The sequence below is a fragment of the Euprymna scolopes genome, chromosome 18 (genome assembly GCF_053919585.1).
Source record: "Euprymna scolopes isolate OS-2025 chromosome 18, ASM5391958v1, whole genome shotgun sequence".
NCBI classification, from domain to species: Eukaryota; Metazoa; Mollusca; class Cephalopoda; order Sepiida; family Sepiolidae; genus Euprymna; species Euprymna scolopes.
In genome coordinates, this window is record NC_136499.1 from 84058060 (window position 1) to 84082865 (window position 24806).

At 35.3% G+C, this 24806-nt stretch overlaps 1 protein-coding gene across 2 annotated transcripts in view; it reads left to right on the forward strand.

The window, feature by feature from the left end:
* Positions 1–24053, forward strand: part of LOC145297673 (uncharacterized) — a 201274-nt gene extending 177221 nt beyond the window's left edge. For both annotated transcript variants that reach the window (XM_080143855.1, XM_080143856.1), the window contains one exon: positions 22971–24053. In XM_080143855.1, coding sequence (XP_079999981.1) covers positions 22971–23389 — 419 coding nt within the window. In that variant the 3' untranslated portion in view covers positions 23390–24053. The remainder of the gene's footprint in view (positions 1–22970) is intronic.
* The last annotated feature ends 753 nt before the right edge of the window (positions 24054–24806 follow it).

Consider the following 24806-nt stretch of genomic DNA (forward strand, 5'->3'; position numbering starts at 1 on the left):
TGTGTGACAAGTGACAAACTTGTTCAGCTCACGGAAATCCAACACTGGCCTAACTTTCTTCTTAATAGGTTGGACCACAGCCATGAGTGGCAAAATTCCTTCAACTTTCCCTGACCACAGCATTAATATTCCTTCATCTATCCATCTCTCAACTTCTTTTTCAAACTGCGGTTCCGCAGCTCCTTTCAGTGCGCTTTTGTAGCAACTGACCCGATTCGTCAATACAAGTGGCTCTGCGCTCCATCGCCATTCTACCATCCATTTTTCGCCATCGAAGCAGGCTCGAAAGTCATCATCCTCAATCAGACATGGTCGGGGTTTCGATGGTTGGTTGGTATCACCCCTGGTTACACTTCCTGTTATTCCCGGTGCACTCTGATTGCCAAACTTCACCTGGCCTTTAGCAATAGTAGCTCCTCCCAGTCGGTCTATCGCGTCCAGGCCCAGCGCCACATCAATTCCTGCAACCAGTCTATCCAGTACGATCACTCTTAGTTGCAAAGGCATATTCCTTACTACAATCTCCACATCAGCCTCTCCACAGCATTCCACTTCTCTGCCATCCACCGCTCTAACGTTGCTGGTTCCATTCCAAGAGTTGGCAACGCTCGTAGTAATAAGTGTTGTTGTACATCCAGTATCAACAAGAGCTCTAGCCCTCTTTCCATTGATTGTGATCACTAACTGTGACAACAAACTCTCATACGCCTGTTCAGTATAAAAGGGGTGACTACTGGCGCAATAGAACCCCTTTACTTGTTTCCCGGAAGCGAAGGGCAATTCCTGCTAATGGCAATTCCTGCTACTTGGCCACACCGAAAACAGATAATGTCTGGCCGTGTCTCTCTACAGTCTCTCATCAGGTGTGGTCCTTGACATCGAAAGCATTTACCGGTAAATCCACGGCCTTGCTTCATCACTGGTCACTCCTTTCTGCTTGCCACAGCAGCCGCAACCGCCCCCAGCTCACCGGACTGTTTTGCCAAAACTCTAGCATGCCTTAGAATCTCCTCCACCTCCATGGTTTCAATATCAGTAAGTCGTTGCAGTTCCATGGAGATGCGATCAGGGAAACCAGTTATAAGCGCTAGCTTTACAGTCTTCTCAAGGCTGCGTCCCCAATATCCAGTCAATCCTGTTAGTCGCCTTATCTCTGCCACGTACACGTCCAGACTCCCCAGTCCAGCTGATTCTTTTGAGCTTGTTGTAAGCCTCAAATGCGCTCTTGGAAAATGCGGTCTTTAGTCGGTTTTCGATGCTCTCAGCAATGGCCTGATCCGTCTCTCCCATTTCTAGATAGACCACTAGAGCACTTCCTTCCAAATACATTGGTATTAACGTGGCTACATCCTTGATCTTCTGCAGCCTTGCCACCAACTTCGGCTTGTTAAGCCACGCAACCACGTCACCTTCTCCAGTAAATGGCCTCAGGATATTGCTGCTCAATCTTACTCGGTCACCCATTTTTGTCACTGCGCCGAAATAGCTTGACGTTAAATTTGAACTCAACCTCAGATCAAAAGTCTCAAACTCAAATCCAACTGTTCTCTTCTCTCTGCACTTTCCACACTGACGCCCAAAATAAAGAAGACGGCTCTTTTATAGAGAGACCCAACCACATCTCATTTGCATACCCCCTCCCCCCTCTCGTCACATCACGTGATTTTCAGTCCATAAATACCAGGGGGCGGCTATTTTTATTTTCTCTTTTTTTTCTTTCCTAACATGAGCCGCACGATGCATGAGGTAAGGTTCTTTACTTTTAACCACAAAAGGGAAAAAACTAGAAAACCCCCTAATAATAAATATGATTAAAATAAACAATCTAGAAAAAAGAAAAGAAATCATATTTTGCTGGATACCAAGCCACATAGGTATAAAAGGAGGAGACAAAGCTAACCTAGCAGCAAAGTCATCCCTAAAAATGACCATAGATAAAAATCTCAAAATTCCCTATACAGACATGAAATCAACAATAAATAAACATTTAAAAGAGAAATAGCAAAACTCATGGAATCTGAATAAAGAAAACAAACTCTTCAAAATAACACCCAATCTTACTGACTATAAAACATATATTTGAGGATTGTAAAAATACCAAAATTATAAGAGGAAAATATTTCAACAAAAGAAAATTAGGAAAAATACTCCAAGAAATCAAACCAAAAAAAAATTATGGATTTCCTTAAAAAATTGGAATATACAACAAAATTTAAACACTTATTACAACAAATGAGAAAATATAAAAAACATCTAAACACACAACAAACAAATTATCAATATATAATAAAACTATACAAACCAAGTATAGCAAACATCTATCTACAAAATAATCCCCTCAATATGAAATAATTCTGAAGACTAGGACCAAATCCAGCAACATAAATAAACATCTGAAGAAATCTGTAAGAACCTGAAGGTTTTATTCCCCCCAAAGGAGTCGACATTAAATAACCGAAAAGGGTTGATATGCCGTAAAACAAAACAACCATCAACTCTTCACCTCTGAACAAGCCAGCTTTCGCTGCCCACTTCTCTTCTGTGCAGAGTGAGGTTCAGTGTTGTGTGCGCCAAATAAAAAAAACAAATGGTGGCCTGACCTCTCCAGAGAGATACAGACTGCCTACGATCATAGAGATGTCAAGACATTCTACACTTTGCTTCATCAGGCTTATGGTTTGAAATCCTCTTCAACTACACCACTCCTGGCGAAGGATGGGAAAACCTTGCTGAAAACCTCAGATGAAATTATGCATTGATGACATGGACACTTTCATGATCTTTTTCATAACCCATCCAATGTTGATGTTGCTACAATAGAAAGTATCCCTCAATGTTCCTTTTGTCCAGAACTTGATGTTGAACCGACTCTTGTGGAAACAGTTGACTGCATAAAACAGATAAACTCGAACAAAGCCCCTGGACTGGATGGCATCCCTGTTGAGCTGCTAATACATGGTGGTGTCAATGTACATTGTGTGGGCCACTCTTTGATACTGTCAGTATGGCAGGGTGACCCGGTTTGCCCAAGATTGGGTGGATGCCATCTTGGTTATGTTGTACAAAGGAAAGGATACAAGGTCTGATTGTGGAAATTATCGAGGTATCTCGCTGCTGACTGTGGTTGGAAAGGTATTTGCATGGCTCTTGCTAAACCGATTGGAAAAGTATGTATGCCCTGATATCCTTCCAGAATCCCAGTCTGGTTTTAGAGGTGGACGAGGAACTGTGGATATGGTGTTTTCTGCTAGCTTTTGGAAAAATGTATTGAACAATGTATGCCTCTTTGCCAAGTGTTTGTGGACTTAACCTCGGCATTTGACACAGTCAACCGTGAGGCTCTCTGGAAAGTGCTGGAAAAATTTGGCTGTACACCTGCTTTTACAGACAAGTTCAAGCAACTTCATCATAGTATGAAAGGTCATGTCAATTTCAATGGTCGGCTTTCGGAAGAATTCCCCATTGATAATAGTGTGAAGCAGGGTGATATAACTGCACCAACATTGTTTTCGCTCTATTTGACTGCTGTGCTCTGGTATGGTTTCCACGATTGTGATATGGGTGTTTATATTAGATTCCGAACGACTGGAAAGGTGCTCAACCACAGAAGATTCCAAGTCAAAACACTTGTTAGTGATGGACTTGTTAGGGAACTGTTGTATGCTGATGATGCTGACCTGGTAACACACTCCTCAGTAGATATGCAACTAGTGATGAATCTCTTTACAAATGCTTGTACCTGCTTCGGACTGACAGTATTAAGAAAACTAAAGTCATGGTCTGTATGTGGAACCTGATATCTTCGTCTGTGGAAAGCGCCTTGAAGTCGTAAAAAATTGTCTACCTTGGGAGCACCTTATCAAATGATGGCACTCTTGATGTGGAAATAAGACAGAGAATCAGCAAGGCATCTGATGCTTTTGGAAGGTTACAAGATGGTCTGGTCTGACGGTGATCTAACTCTGACAACTAAAATTCAGTATATCAAGCATCTACCATCCCTACTCTACGCATTTGAAACTTGAACCTTGTACCGGTCGCATATAGAATTGCTCGAGAGGTTCCATCAGCACTGCCTTAGACACATTCTTGGTTTAAAGTGGTATAGCTTTGTCCCTGATACATATGTCTTAAAAAAGGCCAAAACAATTAGTATTGCTACCATTGTTATTAAGAACCAGATGCGTTGAGTGGGTCATCTCATCCGGCTTGAAGACTATCGACCCCCAAAACAGTTGTTCTATGGTGAGCTCTTTCTAGGAAAAAGACCCCAGCACAAGCCCAAAAAACGTTTTCGTGATAGCATCAAGGAGAGTCTGGTGAGCTTTCATATTCCTGTTGACAGTTGGGAGTCCCTAGCGTATGATCGCAAGCAGTGGAGGACACTGATATACAGGGGTGCAGAACACTTTGAAGCAGCCAAAATAGACCGAGCGAAGCTTAAGAGAGCATGTAGGAAATGCCAAACCTTGCCGCCCAACGATGGAAGTCTCTGGATCTGTAAGGTGTGGGATCACGCTTTGTTGTCTAAGGCAGGTTTTGTTAATCACATGAAAGCCCATGATGATACAGGTTCCGCTACTGTTAGTTTCATATAAACCAGTGAACGTTTTCAGTGTCATGTCTGCTTGAGGGTGTGCAAGTCGCTGGCAGGGCTAAAAAGTCATCTTCGGGTACATGGACTTTCAGTGACTGAGGGAGTGGCTCTCGTCTGACAAGACGTTGCAATCATCATATATATATATATATATATATATATATATATATATATATATATATATAATGCATGTGTAGTGTTCTTTTTAGTACCAAAATTTGTCAAAGTTACATTAAATATAAGGGAAATAATCAAGTTTATTTCTAATTCTACACCATATTTTACAAAATAACAAGTGAAGCATGCACGGTCCTTCGTGAGTGCACAGCGAACAAGGCATTAAAAAAATGACTAAGTTCAGCATATGCTTGCCCCCCCCCCCCATTTAGTCCCAAAGTTTCTAGGGGACGTCAAATTCTGGTGAAAATGAACAAACGGTGCAGTTTAGGCCTTAACATATGTAAATTTGAGTTCTACACATTGCAAAAAAAGAAATGACTATGGCCATCATTTGTCCCCCGCAAAAGTCCCCAAGGCCTTAACATATTTAAATTTGAGTCCAGCACCATGCAAAACTGCTAAATAGACATACAAAAAATTTTGGACAAATATAGTAAAATAGTTCCAAAAATGGAGTATTTTTATTGGCCTGAAAAGAGCCCCTGAGGGATACCCAAGAGTTATAGCGAAGTATAGATAAACAAAAATATGTAGAAATCAGTTAGTTACAACTTTTCAGAAAGTTTTATAAAAATCCAAGCCATCAATTTTTTTAATAAGCACAAAAGTAACAATTTTAGCCAATTTTAGCCATTATAACCCAAAAGGCACCCCTAGGGAGGCATCCAGAGTTTTCCCAGAAAATCCGTTCTTTTAGTTTTTTACTCATATCATGTTTAATGTTTGTGCAAAATTTCAAAAAATTCCAAGACATAGTTATTGAGAAAAGTGCAGACAGACGAACAAGGGTGAATTTACAGGTCCAACCTCCTTTTGTCAGGCGACTAAATAGTTTGGAATAAAGAAATCTTCCTTAATATGAACTAAAAAGTTAAATCTATATATTTACTAGCAGTTCAACCCAGCTTTGCTCGGACCTATGTACTGTTCATAACTTGCCCTATGTGTGAATATACTTTAATTAAGATTTCAAATGCTTACACCAGAATTTATCTGAGTAATTTTGTAGAGACCGCATAGGTCAATTTTTATTAACTTAGACCCCAATTTTGACCTCTTAACATTTATTATTTTGGTCTCAAATCAAAATACACCCATGCTTTACCCATTTCCAAGTTACCTATATCTAAAATTTCAAGTGTTTAGACCCAAAATTGACGGAAGAATTTGGTAAAATCTGCAAAGGTCAACTCTTTCAACTTTGACCTTTTGGCAACCAAATTTTCGCCCCAAAACTGATTAAAATGCTTGCCACATGTCTAAATACCCGTTATGTATAAATTTCAAATGTTAAGATCCAAAATTGGCTGAGTAGTTTGCTAGACACCACAAAGGTTAAATCTTTTGAACTTTGACCCCTGGACAGCTCAAATTTTCGACCCAAACCAATTAAAAAGCTTGCCCTATCTCTGAATACGCTATGTAAAATTTCAAATGTTTAGACCAGAAATTGGCTGAGTAATTTGATAGAGGTCATTTGACCCCTTAACATGTATTTTTTTGGACTCAAATCAAATTAAAAAGTTGATCCATGTCCAAGTAACCTACATTTAAAATTTCAAGTGTTAAGACCCAAAATTGGCAGAGGAGTTTGGTCGAGTTTTCAAAGGTCAAATCGTTGAACTTTGACCCCCTTGACAGCCAAATTTATGCCCGAAAACCGATTAAAAAAAATTTTCCTTATGTCAAATCTTGAGTCTCTAGACCCAAAATTGACAGTTATTTGGTAGGGAAATGTATAAACACACACAGAGACATTTTCACTTTTATAGCATCAAGATAAATGTGAAAATTGTCTGTATGTCTACATTTCCCAACTAAACTACTGTATCAATTTTCTGTCTAGACTCGAGATTTGACATAAGGGGTATTGAGATTTGGGGAAATCTTTTAAATTGTTTTCGGCCAGAAATTTGGCTGTGAAAGGGTCAAATTTCAATGATTTGACCTTTGAAAACTCTACCAAACTCCTCCGCCAATTTTGGGTCTAAACGCGTGAAATTTTAGATATAGGTTACTTGGACATGTATCAAACGTTTTAATTTGATTTGAGCCCAAAACAATAAATGTTAAGCGATCAAAATTGGGATCAAAGTTAAAAAAAAAAAGAAAATTGACCTCTGCAGTCTCTACCAAATTACTTGGCCAGCTTTTCGTCTAAACATTTGAAATTTTACATAAAGTGTATTCGGACATAGGGCAAGCTTTTTAATCAGTTTTTGGCTGGAAATTCATTTTAGTTTATTTTTAATTTTTAGTCAGTTTATATGCGTGTCATGTTGGTACAATGGTGATGTCACCAGTTTTCGATTCTAGCTGATTGCACCCAAATCCTTTGTTTTTTTAACTTTTGAAATCACTACTTTGTAATAAAGTATACAAAATCTGGACAAACTAAAATATCATATTTAAGCGTATTTTACGCCCGGGTAAAGCAACCCCATCCCCACCAGTAACTGACTAAAAGATATTGAACAAAATATATTCATTTGAATGAAGTTTATACTTTTAATATAAATATTTTTTATATCTTCTAATTATAAAGTTAGCACAAAAATGAATTTAAAAAAAAAAAAAACCGTAAGTTTATAGGTAAAAAAAAAAAATAATACAACATATACTCTCGTTTTTTTGTTTTTTTTACGTAAGGAGTTAGTTTCGTACTAAGTAACCTTAACCCATTCTAAGATATAATCTCAGTTAGCATGATTGAAAAAATAAATATTAGCGATTTTTTTTTTTTTTTTTTTTTTTTTTTTTTAATAAATTATTAAATAATAAATATTGAGCGGAAATTAAAATCATGGAAAATTATTTAATAAATGTGTTATATAAGATTAAAATAGCTCTTCCTCGGCTTGATTAATGACATGCCCAAATTTATTTCTTTTCTTTCTGAGGTGAATGAATTCCTGTTTTCTAAAGAGTCAATGATAAATAAATTCAGTATTGACATACAAATAAATGATTGGTTCTACACAATGAAACGATTGCTGTAAAAACATGAAACTTTTGAAAGATTCGAAAAAAATAAGATTTATAAAACCTTGGAATTTGGAACATAGCTGCATTATTATCTGTTTATATATCTAATATATAAAAGACGATATGTCTGTATCCATACTTTCAAACTCTGTCTCTTCCAAAACTAAAAGTCGCAAAGCAGCACTAGGGGCCTCAAATTAGTAATACACACGGACAATAAAATGGTTCAGTGGGGGAAGTCGTGGCTGGTTACCTTTAATGCATCTAAAACCAAATTCCTATCTTTACATCATCAACGCTCTGATCCCCATCTGGCATCAATTGAAATGGATAGCTCTCGTCTGGGAGAAGCCCCGTGTTTTGACAAGCTTCTGGGTTTGTCCTTTACTCCTGATCTGAAATGGAACACGTACATCAAGTCTGTTGCCAAGGTCGCTGGAAAGATGGTGGGATCCTTCTACTGCTCCAGAAGATATCTCACTACTGATGCAATTCTCTATCTATATAAAAGCCAAATATGTCCAAGGATGGAATACTGCTGCCATATCTGGGCAGGAGCTGCTAAAAACAGCCTATCCTGCCTTGACAGAGTACAAAATAGACTTCGTGGCTTAGTGGGGGATGCCCTTTTCTCTACCCTGCAACCTCTCTCCCACAGAAGAGACATTGCGAGCCTATCCTTGTTTTATCGTTATTTCCATGGCAGGTGCTCGTCTGAACTCCAATCTCTGGTCCCCCCTCGCCAATCTTTCACGAAAAACACCCGTCTAGCTGAATCCACTGTGAAAAATTTCCCCCACTCTATATCTGTGCCTAAATCAAAACGTGGATTCCACGAACAAAGCTTCTTTCTTAGAACTGCACGCCTATGGAACTCTGTTCCATCTGCCTGCTTCCCACCTGACTACAACTTGGATGTCTTCAAGTCCAACGTTAACAAATTCCTAATGAACCGCTCTCTTAAGTAAACTCTTCATCAAATCTCCACACTAACATACTGTACTTGCAATAACCCTTATCCCTGAGTGGCTTCCGGGCCTTGATAAGTGGGGACCACCGTGTAAAAAAACCCCCAAAAAAACAGTGTTTTGTTTAAAAAAGAAAAAACGAAAATGTGAAAAGAAATGTAATCTATATATATATAAATCTCAAACATCTGTTATTGTGTATGTTTGTATGTTCGCCTAGAACTTTCGACATACCCAACCAATATTGACAAATTTGGTATCATTTTAAAGTTCAGACCTTTGGAAAAATAATATCGAAAAATTGACCCGAACGGTCAAGTCTAAGTTGGTCAACTGACCGGTTTTCTGCATGGGGGGGGGGCATAAGATTTAGTGAAATTTCAACGTTAAATACTACATAATAGTATTGCTAATGTTATTTTATACATTTTTGAAAAAATGCTGACTAATGACCGGATGTGACGTCAGCTCCCTTTAATGGTTACTTTTAATGGTTAGATTAACTGCTTTCGAAGGGTAACTTGATATTATAATTATTAGTTAAATATTAATTTTCGAGTTGAAAAATTGGTGCCAACGTAATTATCGCATTTCAAAACATAAAACCCCAAATTTACACGAAAATCCAAAAGGGAAAGATAAAATTATGAGTGATTGAAAATAATTACAGACAAGGATCAAGTTGCTATATTTAAAAATGTAAACAATGCATTTCCCAGTCGCCCAATTCATAACATTACATATAGGCGAGTAGGGAGGGAAAGAGGGGAGGCATAATATGAGTTAATCAGCATTTGTTCCTCTAAAGCCTTATACTTACAGATTTTAATATTATATTATTATACAAAATGTGAGTTAATGGATTTAGTGAGATCTCAGACATAATCTCCTTATTTTCGAGTGGGAGGGGGTGATAGTTTGACGTGTTTAATTAAAATGATGTTATTAACTTGTTTAAAAATATGTATATAATATATTCATGACGTACTATAGTGACATAAGATGTCATATTCCAAAAATCAGTCAAATGGATCACTGCACACTTTATTTCATGTATATTTTTAATAGTGGGGTGGAAGATATTAAGTCAGTCGCGGAAATGGCAGAAACCATTTACGAGTTAGTTGTATATTTTTGACAGGAGGGGGGGGGGATTAAGTTAGTCCCAGAAATGGCAGAAACCGCTTACGAGTTAACATAACTATATTTCATGTATATTTTTTAGAGTGGGATGGGGAATGTTTAGTTAGTCTGGAAATGGCAGAAACCGTTTACAAGTTAACATTACTATATTTCATGTATTTTTTTAAGTATCGGATGAGGGATCTGAAGTCAGTCCTTGAAATGGCAGAAACCGTTTACGACTTTACATTACTATATTTCATGTATATTTTAAAGTTATTATTTTAGTAAGAGAGGCGCGATACTGTGGGTTAAATCATGGAAAATGATGGTCGAAATTAGTAACATATCCAAGAATTATGAAAAATAATGAAATGTGAATTATTTGATAGGTGTGTTTGTAATGAAATAAACAGCCAGACAATGTATCAAAGTTTTTATTTTAGTAAGAGGAAAGCAATAATGTGGGTTAAATCATGAAAAATGATTGTCGACATTGGTAACATATCCAAGAATTATGAAAAATGAAATCGGAGTTAATTGATTAGTGTGTTTGTCTGGGTTGTTTATTTCATTACAATGTATACAAGTTATCATTTTAGTAAGATGGGCTGATAATGTGGGTTTAATTATGCAAAAATGATCATCGAAATTAGTAACATATCTAAGAATTATGAAAAATTATGAAATGTGTGTTATTTGATTTGTGTGTTTGTAATGAAATAAACAGTCCAGACAATGTATCAAAGTTATTGTTTTAGTAATGGGGTGGAGGTAATGTGCATCAAATCTTAAAAAAATGGTTATCCAAATTAGTAACATATCCAAGAATTATGAGATTCAACAAGATAGGTTCAAATATATACTAGCAGATTACCTGGTGTCACCCGAGATTGAATGAGATACATGCAAATGTATGCAAGCAGAATACACGGGCGCTTGGGATCCGATGAGATAGATGCAAATATATACTAGCAGAATACCTGGCGTTGCCTTGGATTGAATGAGATTGATTGAAATATATACTAGCACAGTACCTTTCGTCGCCCAGGATTTAATGAGATTGATGGAGATATATACGAGCAGAATACCCGGTGTTACCCGGAATTGAATGAAATAGGTGAGAATATATACTAGCAAAATACCTGGCATCGCTTGGCATTGAATTAGATAGGATAAAATATATATTAGCAGAATACCCTCCATCGCTCCTGATTGAACGAGGTAGGTGAAAATATATAGAAGCAGAATACCACTTACCGCCCAGGATTTAAGAATGCAGGTTCAAATAAATACTAACCGAATACCTGGCATCACCCTGGATTGTATTAGATAGCTGCACATATACACTAGCAGAATACCTGGTGTGGCTCAAGATTGAATGAGATAGGTGAGAAAATTTACTAGTAATAACCCTTGTGTCGCCTAGAATGAAGAAGATTGATAGAAATATATATTAGCAGAATTCCTAGCATTGCCCGGGACTGAATAAGATAGGGGCAAATATATACTAGCAGAATAACCAGCGTTGCTCTGGATTAAATGAGGGTGGTAGAATATAAAGTTTGTACCGGAAATGGCTTAAACAATTTTCTATCTCAAAATTACTTTATTTTTTGAAGTCGATTTCGGATATGGCTTAAACAGTTTACGATCTCAAAATTAGATTACTACATATATATTGTTGGTTTTCTATGAAAGTTTACTTGGCCAGTTTCTGTAGGGGGTTGATCTATATTTTTTTTAATATTTTATGTTATCATCCAGGAATGATGTGATGGTGTGTAGAAAGAAGCATGGTTACGTTAATTTAAAATTTTTCAGTTTTCTTTTGGGGGTTGGGTTGGAGAGAGTTTGTTTTGGGGTAAAAAAGTATGTGAAATTGTTTCTTATATGTATTTAAATTACACGTCTTAGTGTAGGTAAAATTATTTTAAATATGTGTTGTATATTACCTGTCCTTGCAAAGGTAAAATTATTTCATATACATGCTGTAAATTACCTACCCTGGATAAGATACAATTATTTCATAGATGTGTAATACCCGTCCTAAGTAGGTAAAATATTTGTTTGCTCGAAATAGCAAATCATACATAGACATTAAAAATTCCTCTCTCCTAAGAATAACAAATATATTCAAAATCAAAATCAATTTTTTCACTGTTTATACAGTCCTGAGCAACATCGGGTAGCCCCACTAGTTGAAAATAAAAACCAAATTTATCCAAAAATGTGAACGATTTGTTAGCTTTAGCAAATGTGTTTTTTGATATTTAAATAAGTGGGCAAAAAAATACTTAAGTTTTTCAAACATCATGTTTTCTGTTAGTGATGTCACTTGTTTTAAATGAAATTTATTTTTGTTTGTCGTAATTTTTGTTAAGTTTCACACTCATCATTTACATAAGTTTACATATTTAAAAGTAATTTGATGTCCAAAATCTAAGGTATAACATTTTCAAAAGCCAATAATTATGACCCACTAACTGTAAATATGGGTGTCCAATGCCCTCTTAAAAAACAAACTCCCTATATAATCCTTATATATTTATTATTTTCTTATAATCTTTATATATTGTTTATTTATTAGCTGTACCCTGCCACGCGTTGCTGTGGCTCAAATTGGCGCAATGGAAAAAGTTCCAAAATGAGAAAATGCATATTTCTTACAAGTTTAATTCCACATTTCGTATGGGTGCACAGTTTTTGTTTTTCCATTTTTTTAGCTGATGTAGAAATTTTCTGGTTTGGTGACTCTTGAACACATAACAAATTGTTCATGTGAAAATAGTCAGTGTGTAGCTGTAAGCCAAACAATTGTAAAGATTGTTTTCTGAGCTTTGTTGATGGTGATTGCAAATAAAAATAAAATTGGAAAGTGCAATTTCTTAAACTGTAATGGTGTATCCGGTGGAATCATAGGAATGCGTGGAATGAAGATATATTCACCTGTGCAAGGACGTGTTAAGATTTTTGTTTCTATGATATTGTTTATTTTTTTTTAAATTGCGAAGCCATGTGCCATTGCAAAGCTTTGATTGGTTTATATTTCAAAACATGATAATTTGTATGCTAATTTTCAGTTGCAGTACATGTGGTGGCATCCTGGCAAGTCTAACTGTTGGATAATTAACCACTTTATCTGCTTCCACAACAGTGTCAATGGATTTGTATGTGACTACTTCACTTGGAATTTTACGTTTCAACGAATTTTACGTTTCATGAACATCTTTTTATTGAGCTGCAAGAATAGCTCGTTCACTCAGCCAACTAGAATTTGTATAATTCATTTGAATATCTGGAAAAACCTCTTTTACCAACTCTTCTTCTGATGTAATAAAATTACAGAAGTTAAGAGTCAAAGAATTTCGCCCTTAACTCAGATCAGCCATACCCAATTTCCCACAAGTGATGCAAAAATTTCTGTGTAGATCAAGCATTCTGCAACTGGATACACATATTGAGTTCAGTTTAATATCTTCACATGGCACCAAAAAGTAGAGTATTTGAGGCAAGCGTTTATTTCATCTGCTGGTGTTGATTGAGGAATAACATTGAGGAGTAACATTTGTCTGAAATCTCCTGCAAGCAATATTACTGCATTCCCAAATGGTCTGACATTGCCAAGCAAATCTTGCCAAGATCGACCAAGAGCCTCAAGTGATTTTTGGCGTTGCATTGTGTATTCATCCCAAACAATAAGTTTGCATTTCTGCAATATTTTTCCCCATACTGGATGTTTTGGAGATGTTGAACATGGGATTTTTTTAAAAATTGAATGTTTAATAGTAGTTTCAAAGTAGAATGAGTAGTTCTTCTACTTGGTAGCAAGGTCACAGCTATTCCGCATGCAGCAAGGGCTAAGGCTATGTCATTTGTCACCGAATGGCTGCCAAAATCAATTTAATTAGAAGTTACTCCTGATGCTGTTCAAGGTAGCAGTAATTTCCAAATAACTTCTATTCTCACAGTCAGTAAATTAGGTGACTAAAATAGGATTTAGCCATGTTTTGATAATGCCTTATTCACTGTAATTAATTTAGGAGACTAAAATAGGATGAGGGATTAGAGATGGATAGATAGAGAGGAAGATAGAGATAAAGATAGAAAAGAGAAAGTGAGAGGGATATAGAGAAATATAGATATATATAGAGAGAGAGGGACTGAGAGATAGAGGCAGAGAGAGGGGAGAATTAGAAACAGAAGGAGAGAGACAGAGGAAAAGAGAGAAGGGGGAGAGAGATAGAGGAAGTTAGAGAAAGAAAGGGGCTCAAAAAGAAATGGAGAGGGTGATGGAGAGAGAAAGGTAGATTGGGAGAGATGGATGGAGAGAGATATTAAGATAGGAAGAGAGAGACAGGGAAGAGAAACATAGGGTGAACTATTCACCGTTTTTTTTCCTCAATCCGTGGAGAAGAAATCCTTCAAGACTTAGGCAATTTTTATTTTTGTTACTATAAAGAGTACCCTTTTTTTTTGGGGGGGGGGGTAAATTTTCCACACATTAGAAACCAACCAGGTTATTTGTACTTTCACCTAACAATTTAATACACAAAAAGATATTGTAAAACTTGAATTTAATGTGAAAATACTATTTAAAAAAATAACATGGTAACATAGGTGCATAAGCATCACTTTATTTTAAATATTTCTTTTCCAAAAGACTGTTTGAATAAATTCACAATGATTTAAATTAAGTGTTGGGCAATTATTTTTAAAAAAACATAATTGGTACTTATGCATTTAACAAACCAGACGTAACTCAGTGTTCGGCTTTTTCCGGCGCATGACGTCAGCGGCCAGATATAAGCCAAGCGTTGCCGATGAAATAATAACAGTGCTACGTGAAAGAAAAAATAAAGTAAAATTTTAAATGTAGAAACATCAACGTCAGAAAAATTTACCATTCATTTATATTTTTTATTAAATGTTTGTAGAAAAAGCCATTTTTTTGTCAGATAAATAAATTTTAAGCAATTTTGGAAATAAATAATAGTAACTTTTTTTAAAAGTATTTTTTATAGTTTAGAAAAAGTGAAAAACTTTTGTGCATTTTTTTTTTTTTGCAAGTATTTATGTAAACAACAAACAAAACTATATATATATATATATATATATATATATATATATATATATATTTGCCAAATCCCTGCGAGTAGTTTTTTTTTGTTTTGTTTTGTTTTGTTTTGGAAGATCTCAGGAGGATGTATTTTCCTCAGACATTATTTCCTATTTGGTACACTCACCAAGAAACCCTCCTTATCAGTGGGGTTGTATCCATCGATTGAATTGTTTGTTTGTTGGGGTTTTTTTTCTCTCTCTCTTCTGCTATCGGAATTCTCATCTGATGCTCGGTGCACACGCGTAAAGTTGAAACTCAGTGCATGGCATTGTGATTGGCAGATGGTCATGTTACGTCAAGCAGAAAATAAACCCAAGCTGTTGACGTGGTGTTCCAGAGAAATCCGAGCCGAATGTTGAGTTATGTCTGGTTCGTTAAATACTTAAACATTTTTTTAATAGCACAGCTGGGATAAGATCGGGTCCACATGCTTTTGAAGTGTCAAGGTTTTTTATGATAGCATGCACCTGAGCAGGGTGATTTTCAGATCATCTAGCGTGGCGTCTGTCCGCATAGGAAAGTCAGGTAGGGGGTGGTTGAGAGGGTCCAGTGTGGAGTTTGAGGCAAACCGACTGGCAAGCATGTTAGCCTTGTCGGTTGCTGAGGAGACAACCTCGTGATTGTTGGTTAGTGGGGGAATTGTTGATTGCCCATTATTTACTACACTGTTATAATAAGAAGATTGGTTTATTTAACAGTGGGTGTCCAAAGAAATTTTTTTTCCAAATTTTCCAAACTCGTTATGTTGAAGTCTTTTCTTTTTTTTTTTTTTTTTTTAATTTAAACACAACAAAAAAAAATGAGCTATCAAAAGCATTTGGGACAACCAAATCTCTTAAAAGTAGTATCTCTTCTAGTTAATTTCCAAATTTCATGATGAAATTCTTAAGAGAAACGCAGTATGACCATTTACAAATCAAGGGGGGGAGGGTCATTACAAAATCTTACCGAAAACGCTGTTTTATGATGCTAACATTTTTATCACTTTATTTGCTTAAAACTCTTAAAATACATAATGTACATCATTATTTATTAATTTATTTGAAAGTATATTCATTTTTTAACAAAAAGGTCATATTTTAAGGACATAAGATGCTTTGGTTTTTAAAATATGATGATTTTAGCAGAACCCCCTTGAAATCTGTAATTATCCAAAGTGTTTTATCGTCCGTGTGTATTGCTACTTTTAACGATTGGTAAAAAAAAGATTGTTTTATACGCATGGGTAATCAGAATCATTATTTTTCAAAATAGTCAACCTAAAAGAAACGATGTTAAAAAAAAAAGTTTTTTCGAATATTGTAATTTTTTTACTTTTAAATATATAAAAACACACTTGGATTAGAATAAAGCACTATCGCAAAATGTGACGGAAACTGGGCCTGTAGTTTTCTAATTTTTCTAAAACGAGAAACTAAGAGTTTCATTTATATATATATATATATATATATATATATATATATATATATATATGTATATATATATATATATATATATATATATATGTAGTCAGTTTTCAAAGAAGGTTAAATGGGTAATTAGATTTCTTTATGATTTAAGAAACACATTCTGGATCTTTGTTTTTAATCTAACATTTTTTTACTAAGTTTGCTTGAGTGATGTTGTGTTGGTGGTTCAAGTGCAAGTCTGGGTAACTTGCGTCCAACACTAACGTGAATTCATCGGCGACTGCCAAGGAGAAAACTGCACTTTCTTCCCAACTATTTTTTCCTCTCTCTTACTACAATTAGTATATTTAATTTAATATCTTTCCTTTTCACCCTCTTCCACATGGAGTGTTGGTCTCTCCTCTTTTTCCTAAATTGATAATTTTTGTTGCTCTCTGTGTGACGAAAGTAATGTGAAACTTACACAAGCACCTCTCTCAGGGGACGGAATCAAGAAAAGAAAGTGAAAAGAAAAACTTGTCTATAGACGGTTTATTAATTTGCATATGAAGACAATGACTGCTGTGAAAAAGAATGAAGAGGAAAACAGAACAGTCCTTTTTTTTTTAAATTTGAGTGAGTTTTTCATTCAAGCTATTTCGGCCTGTTTTGTTTATTTAATTATTCCGCTTTGTTTTTGGAATTACTGAACATGACAAAAATAAAGCTTAGCAGTGATATAATAACACCCTTCTATTGCAATGTAGACATGGTGACCTGTTTCAAAAAGGTGCAACTTGTTGCAAAACTACAGCAAATAGATGATGTGACAAAGCCCTCTACTTGGAGGGAGATGCACTCCAACTCTATCTGGAGATGAATGAAGGTTATCAAATGAACATCGATTGATTGAAGCCTAATTAAAAGAGGCTTTCACTGTATTGAAAGCTTTAATAAGTCAAGCAGGGAAGAGAATGTGTGGACGTATACGCCAAAAAAATAAGGCAGCTTGCAGGAATAGCTGGATTCACTTGGAAAGGGCTCGAGACTGCAATGAAGCTAGCATTTGTGATGGGGTTCCTCAACGACATTTCAATGAAGTTGCAACAGGCACCGAACATTGATATCTTGAGTATGGGTGATTTGCTGGCATGAGCTAAGGTATTCACACAAGATGTGGCTGAGGATATTGCAGACACTTTGCAGTGAGGTCAAAGTTCCACCCACAATGAATCCTCAAACAAGAATCATCTGTTATAGATGCAGTAGCCAGGGCCATATAGCAAAAGACTGTGCAACAGAATGATCCAATGGCAGAAATGTTCAAACATTGCAACAAATTGCAAAGTTTTAAGTGCAATGAGATTGGCTACTTTGCTGCAGAATTCCAGGGAAACGACTCAACGTAGAGGGTGGGGTGGGGGGACATCAGCGGCATGCAAGTAAAAACGAGGTGCATCCAGTCATTCACGTACTTGTTGACAGACAACAACGCACAGCCCTGGCAGTTTCAAAACCCTGATGAACAAGAGGCTATGTTGTCAATGGAGACACCAAGCTGTTAAGGTGATGACCGCAGATGGAAAGGTTATGGGATGCTGTGGGGACCAGTCAAGTCGAGCTTGCAGTGAGCAGCCTACACTCTTTGCAACTGGAGTTGTTGAAGGAAAACTGTTAGGCTTTGATCTTTTACTGGGGATTCGCTGTTCTCAAGAAGTTGAGGAGTGTGCATTTGATTGAATCTAATGAGGTTCACTTTCTCATGAAAAACATACCTAGGTGTGCTACGATTAACATTGATGAACCAAAGTTACCACTGGCTGGGATGAAACCTATGGACCCTCTCTCAGGAGTATGTTGATGGAAATACTGAGGAGAATACATCAAGATGATCCTGTGCAAGGTGATTGATATATGAATGGAAGTGAGTTTACGGTTTGGGTGGACGCAATCTCACCACTGGGGTCATGCTAGAAGTCAACCGATCAGTCATTGAGGATGCGAGCTGGTTGCACCCAGCAAATAATATGCAAAACGTGACAGAATTGGATACATTTGTTAAAACAAGTTAATTTGGCGTTCCAATGGCAGGTGCTGATTTTACACATCAAAACATTCAGCCTGCGTTCACCGATGTACGACACTCTGGCAGGGAAGTTACAACTCGCCACAAGACAACCAGGGAAATGCTGTTACAAAGTCAGCTCAGCATGCTCATAGACTTGGTTAGAGAGTATGGACTAACAGTAGATGAAACACTAGTAAAGTCAGGCAACAATAAAGCTGACCAATTGACAAGAGTATCACAGCAGTGGCTCAGTAAAGTAAAAACTAAAGTTGAGCTCATTCAACGCACCTGCACTGCCACTGAACATCAGTTGAACATTAAGCAAACCGCACACATTCATCATCAGAGTGGACATCCTGACATAAACCGCATATTATACTTTGCCAAACGAAAGCACCCAACCGTGTCAAAAAGTTGATGTACAGATGGTGGTTAAAACATGTGAGACGTGTCAGTCTATAGATCCTCCGCTTGTATATTGGTGTGAAGGACAGTCGTAATGATCACTATCTTACACTCATTGATTGTGGTCCTTCATGATTTGGGATATGACGGTCTCCATGTCAACAAGATTCACCAAACATTGTACATCAGTTGGAGTCTATATTTTATGAGCAAGGCCCACCAATCAAAATACTAATAGACAATGACACTGCATTTACCAGCCAGCGCTTTCGGCAATTTTTGCAAGACTTGGGTGTGCATTACTGATTACAGTGTGCCTATGAATCAGGAGGAAATGTTGTGGTTGAAAGAAGTCACAGAAGTGTGAAAACCATTGTGGCTGAAAAACAATGTTTCAGACCAAAAGCGATTTACTGGTATAAAAGTGTATAATAATTAATGCCACACCAAAGATAGTGGTTCAACGTCTATGGTGTCATCCAATGCTATATATATCTACGATGTCGGGATTGAAGATGTTGATTCTATGGCCAGGCCTGACCCGTAAGATGTGAAGTGGAAGAAGTTGTTTCACAGCAAATGAACAAGCAAGTCCAGGATAGGCTGAGTGATTAGAATCAACAGTCCACACTGTCATTGTTGATAGAATCCTTTATCATATATTCATTTGCAGCCTTGTTCAAGAGCTTACATACCATTCAATACCGCTAGTGGCTTGTCAGAAGAAAGCTAACAAGTGAACAGGCCAAAATCAGTATCGATAGACAATTCTTCCGACACTAGTAGCTTGAAAACCCTTAATGATGACAGGCCACCTAAAAATAGTCTTTGTCATAATTCTCTCATCAAGGAAATTGCTGCTCTCCCACTTCGCAGAAGCACCCAAATAAAGAAGCCTGCATTCAGCTGCACTATTTTTTATGATAACGTTGGGGAGGAAACGTGGTGAAAGTAATGCAAAATGTGTATCCTGCGAGTGACAGAAGAGAATCACTTTCGTCTATAGACGGCTTATCATATTTTATCCTGTGGTATTAATTTGCATATGAGCACAATGACAGCTGTGAAAAGAACGAATGGGAAAGCACGGAGCAGTCCTTCTTTGGAATAGCTGAAAGAGAGAGACAGAACAGTCGGTGAAGATTACAGTTGAAGTTGGGAGTTGGCAAAGAGTTTAAACGAATATTTATTATTATTTTTAAATCTTAGTTTCATTCATTCTCATATAAAAATTCTAATTTAACAATTTTCTTTTTTTCTTTTCTTTCTCTCTTTTTCCAAATCTAAGTGAACTCCAATCCCTCTCTCTCTTTCATCCTGTTCCCAAATGCACTCCTCAGACCCCAGAAAATACCTTATCCGTTGATCTTGTTATTCAAATATTTGAAAATAAAAGTAGATTTCTCCTACACCCATCAAAATAAAACTTATATTAGCAATACACATGAAAAAATTGAAATGGCTTAAAATATTTTAATATTGATATATATATATAAAGAGCTTGATGAGCTAAGAATCTTTTAAAAATTTTAAAATCCAATTAAAATTAAGGAAGTTATGACTATTTTTGTGCCTCACACGTTTGGATATTTTTCCCTATTTAAGACCATATGCGTTTTGTCACATTTTTTACACTACTTTTTCAGTAAAAATGTTATATCTTTGTTAAAACACAAGATTTAGCAATGAGATTTACCATATAAGTGTATTTTTGTGCTAGGAATTAGAATATGCTACTGAAAATCTCCAAAAATTAATAGTTTCCAAATAATCTGCAGTAAATGCTCATAAATATGCTGCAATTCCTTAAAAATGCCATATATATATATATATATATATATATATATAAAAGGGAAAACGCGCATGAGAGTTTTTGTATGTCCAAGAAAGGCTTTTTTCGCTAATATGTACGAATTGCGAACGCGCGTCGCGGCTAGATGTATTTATGTCAAGTTTTACACAATTCTTGCTATTTCGGCTTCTCACGTGTTGATTCAGACTTTTCGTATAAAAACGAAACTGATGTGAAACTAAGGCATGGTTCTCAACCTCCGGGCTGGGAAAGTCCAGAGAGTAATGAATGTTTGGTCAATGTCGGTTTTACCGTCATATCAAACAATTACTTTCATTTGGACACTCCCCTAATAAATGGGGGAGAGACAAATTTGAATAAAAAAAAAAAAAATCAATAGATCCTGCAGTAAAATTAAGTGGATTTGACCTCATTAAACGCGCACTTAAAAACTGTCTCGCAGAAATTGCTAACTGCGCAATAGCATGATGTTCGACCTCAATTTGAACTCCTTCACTTTTTAATACCCAAATTAAACGTCTTATATTGCTTATGTCGCCGTAACATGGGTGTATGTTGTCAGCCTATTGGCCTTAAGGCTCCGAGTTCCAGCCTACCTGCCACCATCCCCCTTTTTTCTTTTACACCTACAAAAGATTCTTTTTTTCCATTTTGAAAATTGCTGTTTTTTTTTGTTTTATTTTTTTAAGAAGTTGAACATCTTTTTTTTTTATATTTAAACAGGGTTAAGTTTCCTTTTTGTTCTGCTTTACAACACTCACACAGCTACAAACATCTGGGCAACGCCGGGTACCCCGCTAATGCATTCATTAAAAGAAAAGAAGTTAAACAACTCAAAGCTGAATTGTAATGCATTATATGTACAAATAACTGAAATCGAAATCTAAGACTGTTTAAAAATGAAAATATTGCAATATTTCTTTGCTATTATTGTAGATTAATATCTCTATTAACCCCCCACCCCCACCCCATCTGAACACCTCTCCAAAATATGTGGTTTTACCTTTGTAGGCAATTACGTGTGAATACCTTAAAAAAACTTTAATGAAAGATAAACAAGTATTATTTTAGAATTTAATGGAAAATGATTTCCCATTTTGAGCCATTCTAGCGTTTTAGGGCAGTTAACCATTTTTTTTCTATCTGAGATAAATCCTGTGCACCTTTTTTTTCTAAAGACGATTATGCATGGTTTTAAGAGGGTCTTTGTGCAATTATGAGAGGGTGGGGGGGTTGCCACTCTGCCTTTGGGTTAATGATAAAGCTAAGGAAAATTATGTGTGAACATCCTGAAGACTTGATAGAAACAAAATTTAGAGTGGGGGTTGGTTTCACATAAATTTAAATTGAATTTTTCATAGTGTAATGATGACAAATGGATTTTATTTTCAATTACATTTCTTGTCCGAGTGTCCATCAGAATAATATTTTACATGATAAAGCCTTACCTCCCATTTTTTTTTACTATTTTTATGATGCTTCTGCTTAAAGCTGTTAAAATTAAACTTAATTATGCGAAAGGAAATTTTGTACAAATTCAAACTGTTTATACTAATATAAACAGTTTGGATCTGTACAAAATTTCCTTTAATTTGATATGCTTCAAGCCATATTTTGTTAATTTCTTTGAATCATGTCATGATGGGCATCTTGAATTTTTCATGATGTTATAAATAATACAAATGATAATGTCCATCAAAATAATACTCCCTATGATGATAAAGCCTTACACTTTTTCTGAGCTGCTTTTATGATGTTTCTACTTAAAGCTGTTAAAATGAAGCTGAAATATGCTAATTAGTCCGTTAAATTACCAAGTGAGATGGTCGTAAATAATGCCAACTGAACCTTCATGATATTATAATAATATGTTTATAATTTCATCATAATATCTTAAAAAGATCTAAAGATACAACTTTTTAAAGATTGGTTAGTCTACAAATTGTGCAAATTTCCTACCATTTTCAGTCACAATCTTATATACATTTGAATAGGACTGATTTAAGGCAAAATGTCTAGTGAACCACACATTTTTTTATACTTCGAATGGTCATAACTCCAGTTCTAATAAGCTGATTTAAAAAAAAACTAAACTAACTTGGTTCTTTGTTTTTTGTTTTTTGTTTTCAATAATGCTTGATTTGAGTTTATTCAATCTAAAGAAAAAAATGGTGTTAATATTACTGTTGATTATTATTTTAGCTGATACATTTCTCTGCACAATAGATTTTCAAAGAATTAAAAAAATTTTTCTTTTAAGGGACTTTTTTCTTTACATTGTTTTGATTGATTTTTCTTTTTTTTTCTTTTTTTGCTTTTCAGCAACTTGGAATGGCAAACGAATCAAGGGACGAAGTCAAAAAGATCCATCAAAATTGCAAAATTCTAATCGTGCAAATCGTTTAATTAAAGCACCTGCTGGAAGTATTACTGCAAAACGACAGGATAGTGGTGGTGGCACTGAAAAGACTGCTGAGGAGGAAGGTGCTGATGGTGATACTGATGAAGAAAATGATGATGATTGGACCACTTGTGCTGCCACGAGTTGTGCCCTAAAGGATCGCAGAGATGTGACTGACATCGTCTGGTTACAGTGTGAGGGTTGTGACACTTGGTGGCACTGTCTATGTGCACAACTTGGTGACCTCACCGAGGATGAAGCAAGCAGTCTTGATTTTACTTGTTCTTTTTGTTCCACTCCAAAGACGAGGCAGAGTGCTAAACGGAATAAAGTATCTTGAAATACAAAAAAATTGAAACTCACTTGGCACATCGTAATGGTCAAGTGAGTCAGGAAAAATGTGAACGAACAATTAAAATAAAAAAAACTGGGTGAGTGTGCATTATTTACGTTTACCCAAAATCCTAACTGTTTTCGAAAAGAGAATAAAAAACTTTTGAAAAACTGAGTGTGACATAAAACATGTCGTCTTACCTTTTATATCTCTGTTAACTGCTGCATTTTTTTTTATTAAGGAAACCATTGTTTTTTGACAAGAAAAAAATTCCCATTTTATTTTTTTGTATTTTTTTTTAATTTGTAATTTTTAAAAATCTCCTTAGCATATCAATTATTAGTACGCCTATTTAAATCTGATTTATTTTTTCAACATGACGATACATATAACATGGCAGTCTAGTGTGGACCTAAATTATTGGTTCGTAACAATTACAGCAAACATTAAGCTTGTGATTAATTTTCAGTATTTTATGAAATAGCAACTTCAATTATTGTATCTCTCAATTTTTTTTCTTGATTTTGTCAGATGTTTAACTGCTTTTTCTCATTGTATTATATAAATTCTATTTTCTCAGCTTTTAATCAATTAACTGAATTGATTGTTTCTGCAAAATAATCTAAAATGTTGCTAATTTCTAGTGAATAAAGTGATTTTTGTATATTTAGTTATTGTTGAATAATGGAGGTTATTTTTGTTTTTTCTTATCACTCATCGTTTTAATTGTGCTTTCTTAGTAAAAATTAATGTTGTTACTACTAGTAAGAATAATAATAATTACTGAAAATATTTTAACACGTTCCTTGTTAAAATATTTTCAGCAATTGAGTAGGAATTTATTTTCTGACATGCTTGCCTTTAGATATTCACCTTTTATTGCATGTCTTCTCATTTTTTCAAAATGTCATAAGCCTATTTAATTTACATTAATTAGCAATGATGTTCATTTTTTTTCTCTTTTTCTAGTGCATTTTTGTGACGATTTGATTCTAAAATTGTTTTTGTGACAATTTGACTCCTTAATTGCTAAAAAAAAAAAATTAGGAAAACTTACAGAAATCCCACATTTATGAATGACTTTAAAAATGTTACATAAAAAATACATCAAACATCATTTGTTACTCTCAGAATATTAGTGCATTCTTTCGTTTAGCATTTAATTGTGTGAGAGATTTTGCTTGGGTTAATTGCTACTGTAATAGACTACAGCAATTTGCTAATTTGGGATCATGAAACAAGCAAAAAAAAATGTTTAAATTGATATAAAAATTATTTTTATTTGAATAAATTATGTCATTTTGGAAATAAAATCTAATTAAATTTTTTAATTAAATGCACTTTTTTGTGTGAAAAATTCTCTTGTAAAGTAGCACTTTATCTCCATCAAAAAATAATTTATGACTTTGATCATTTTTCCTCT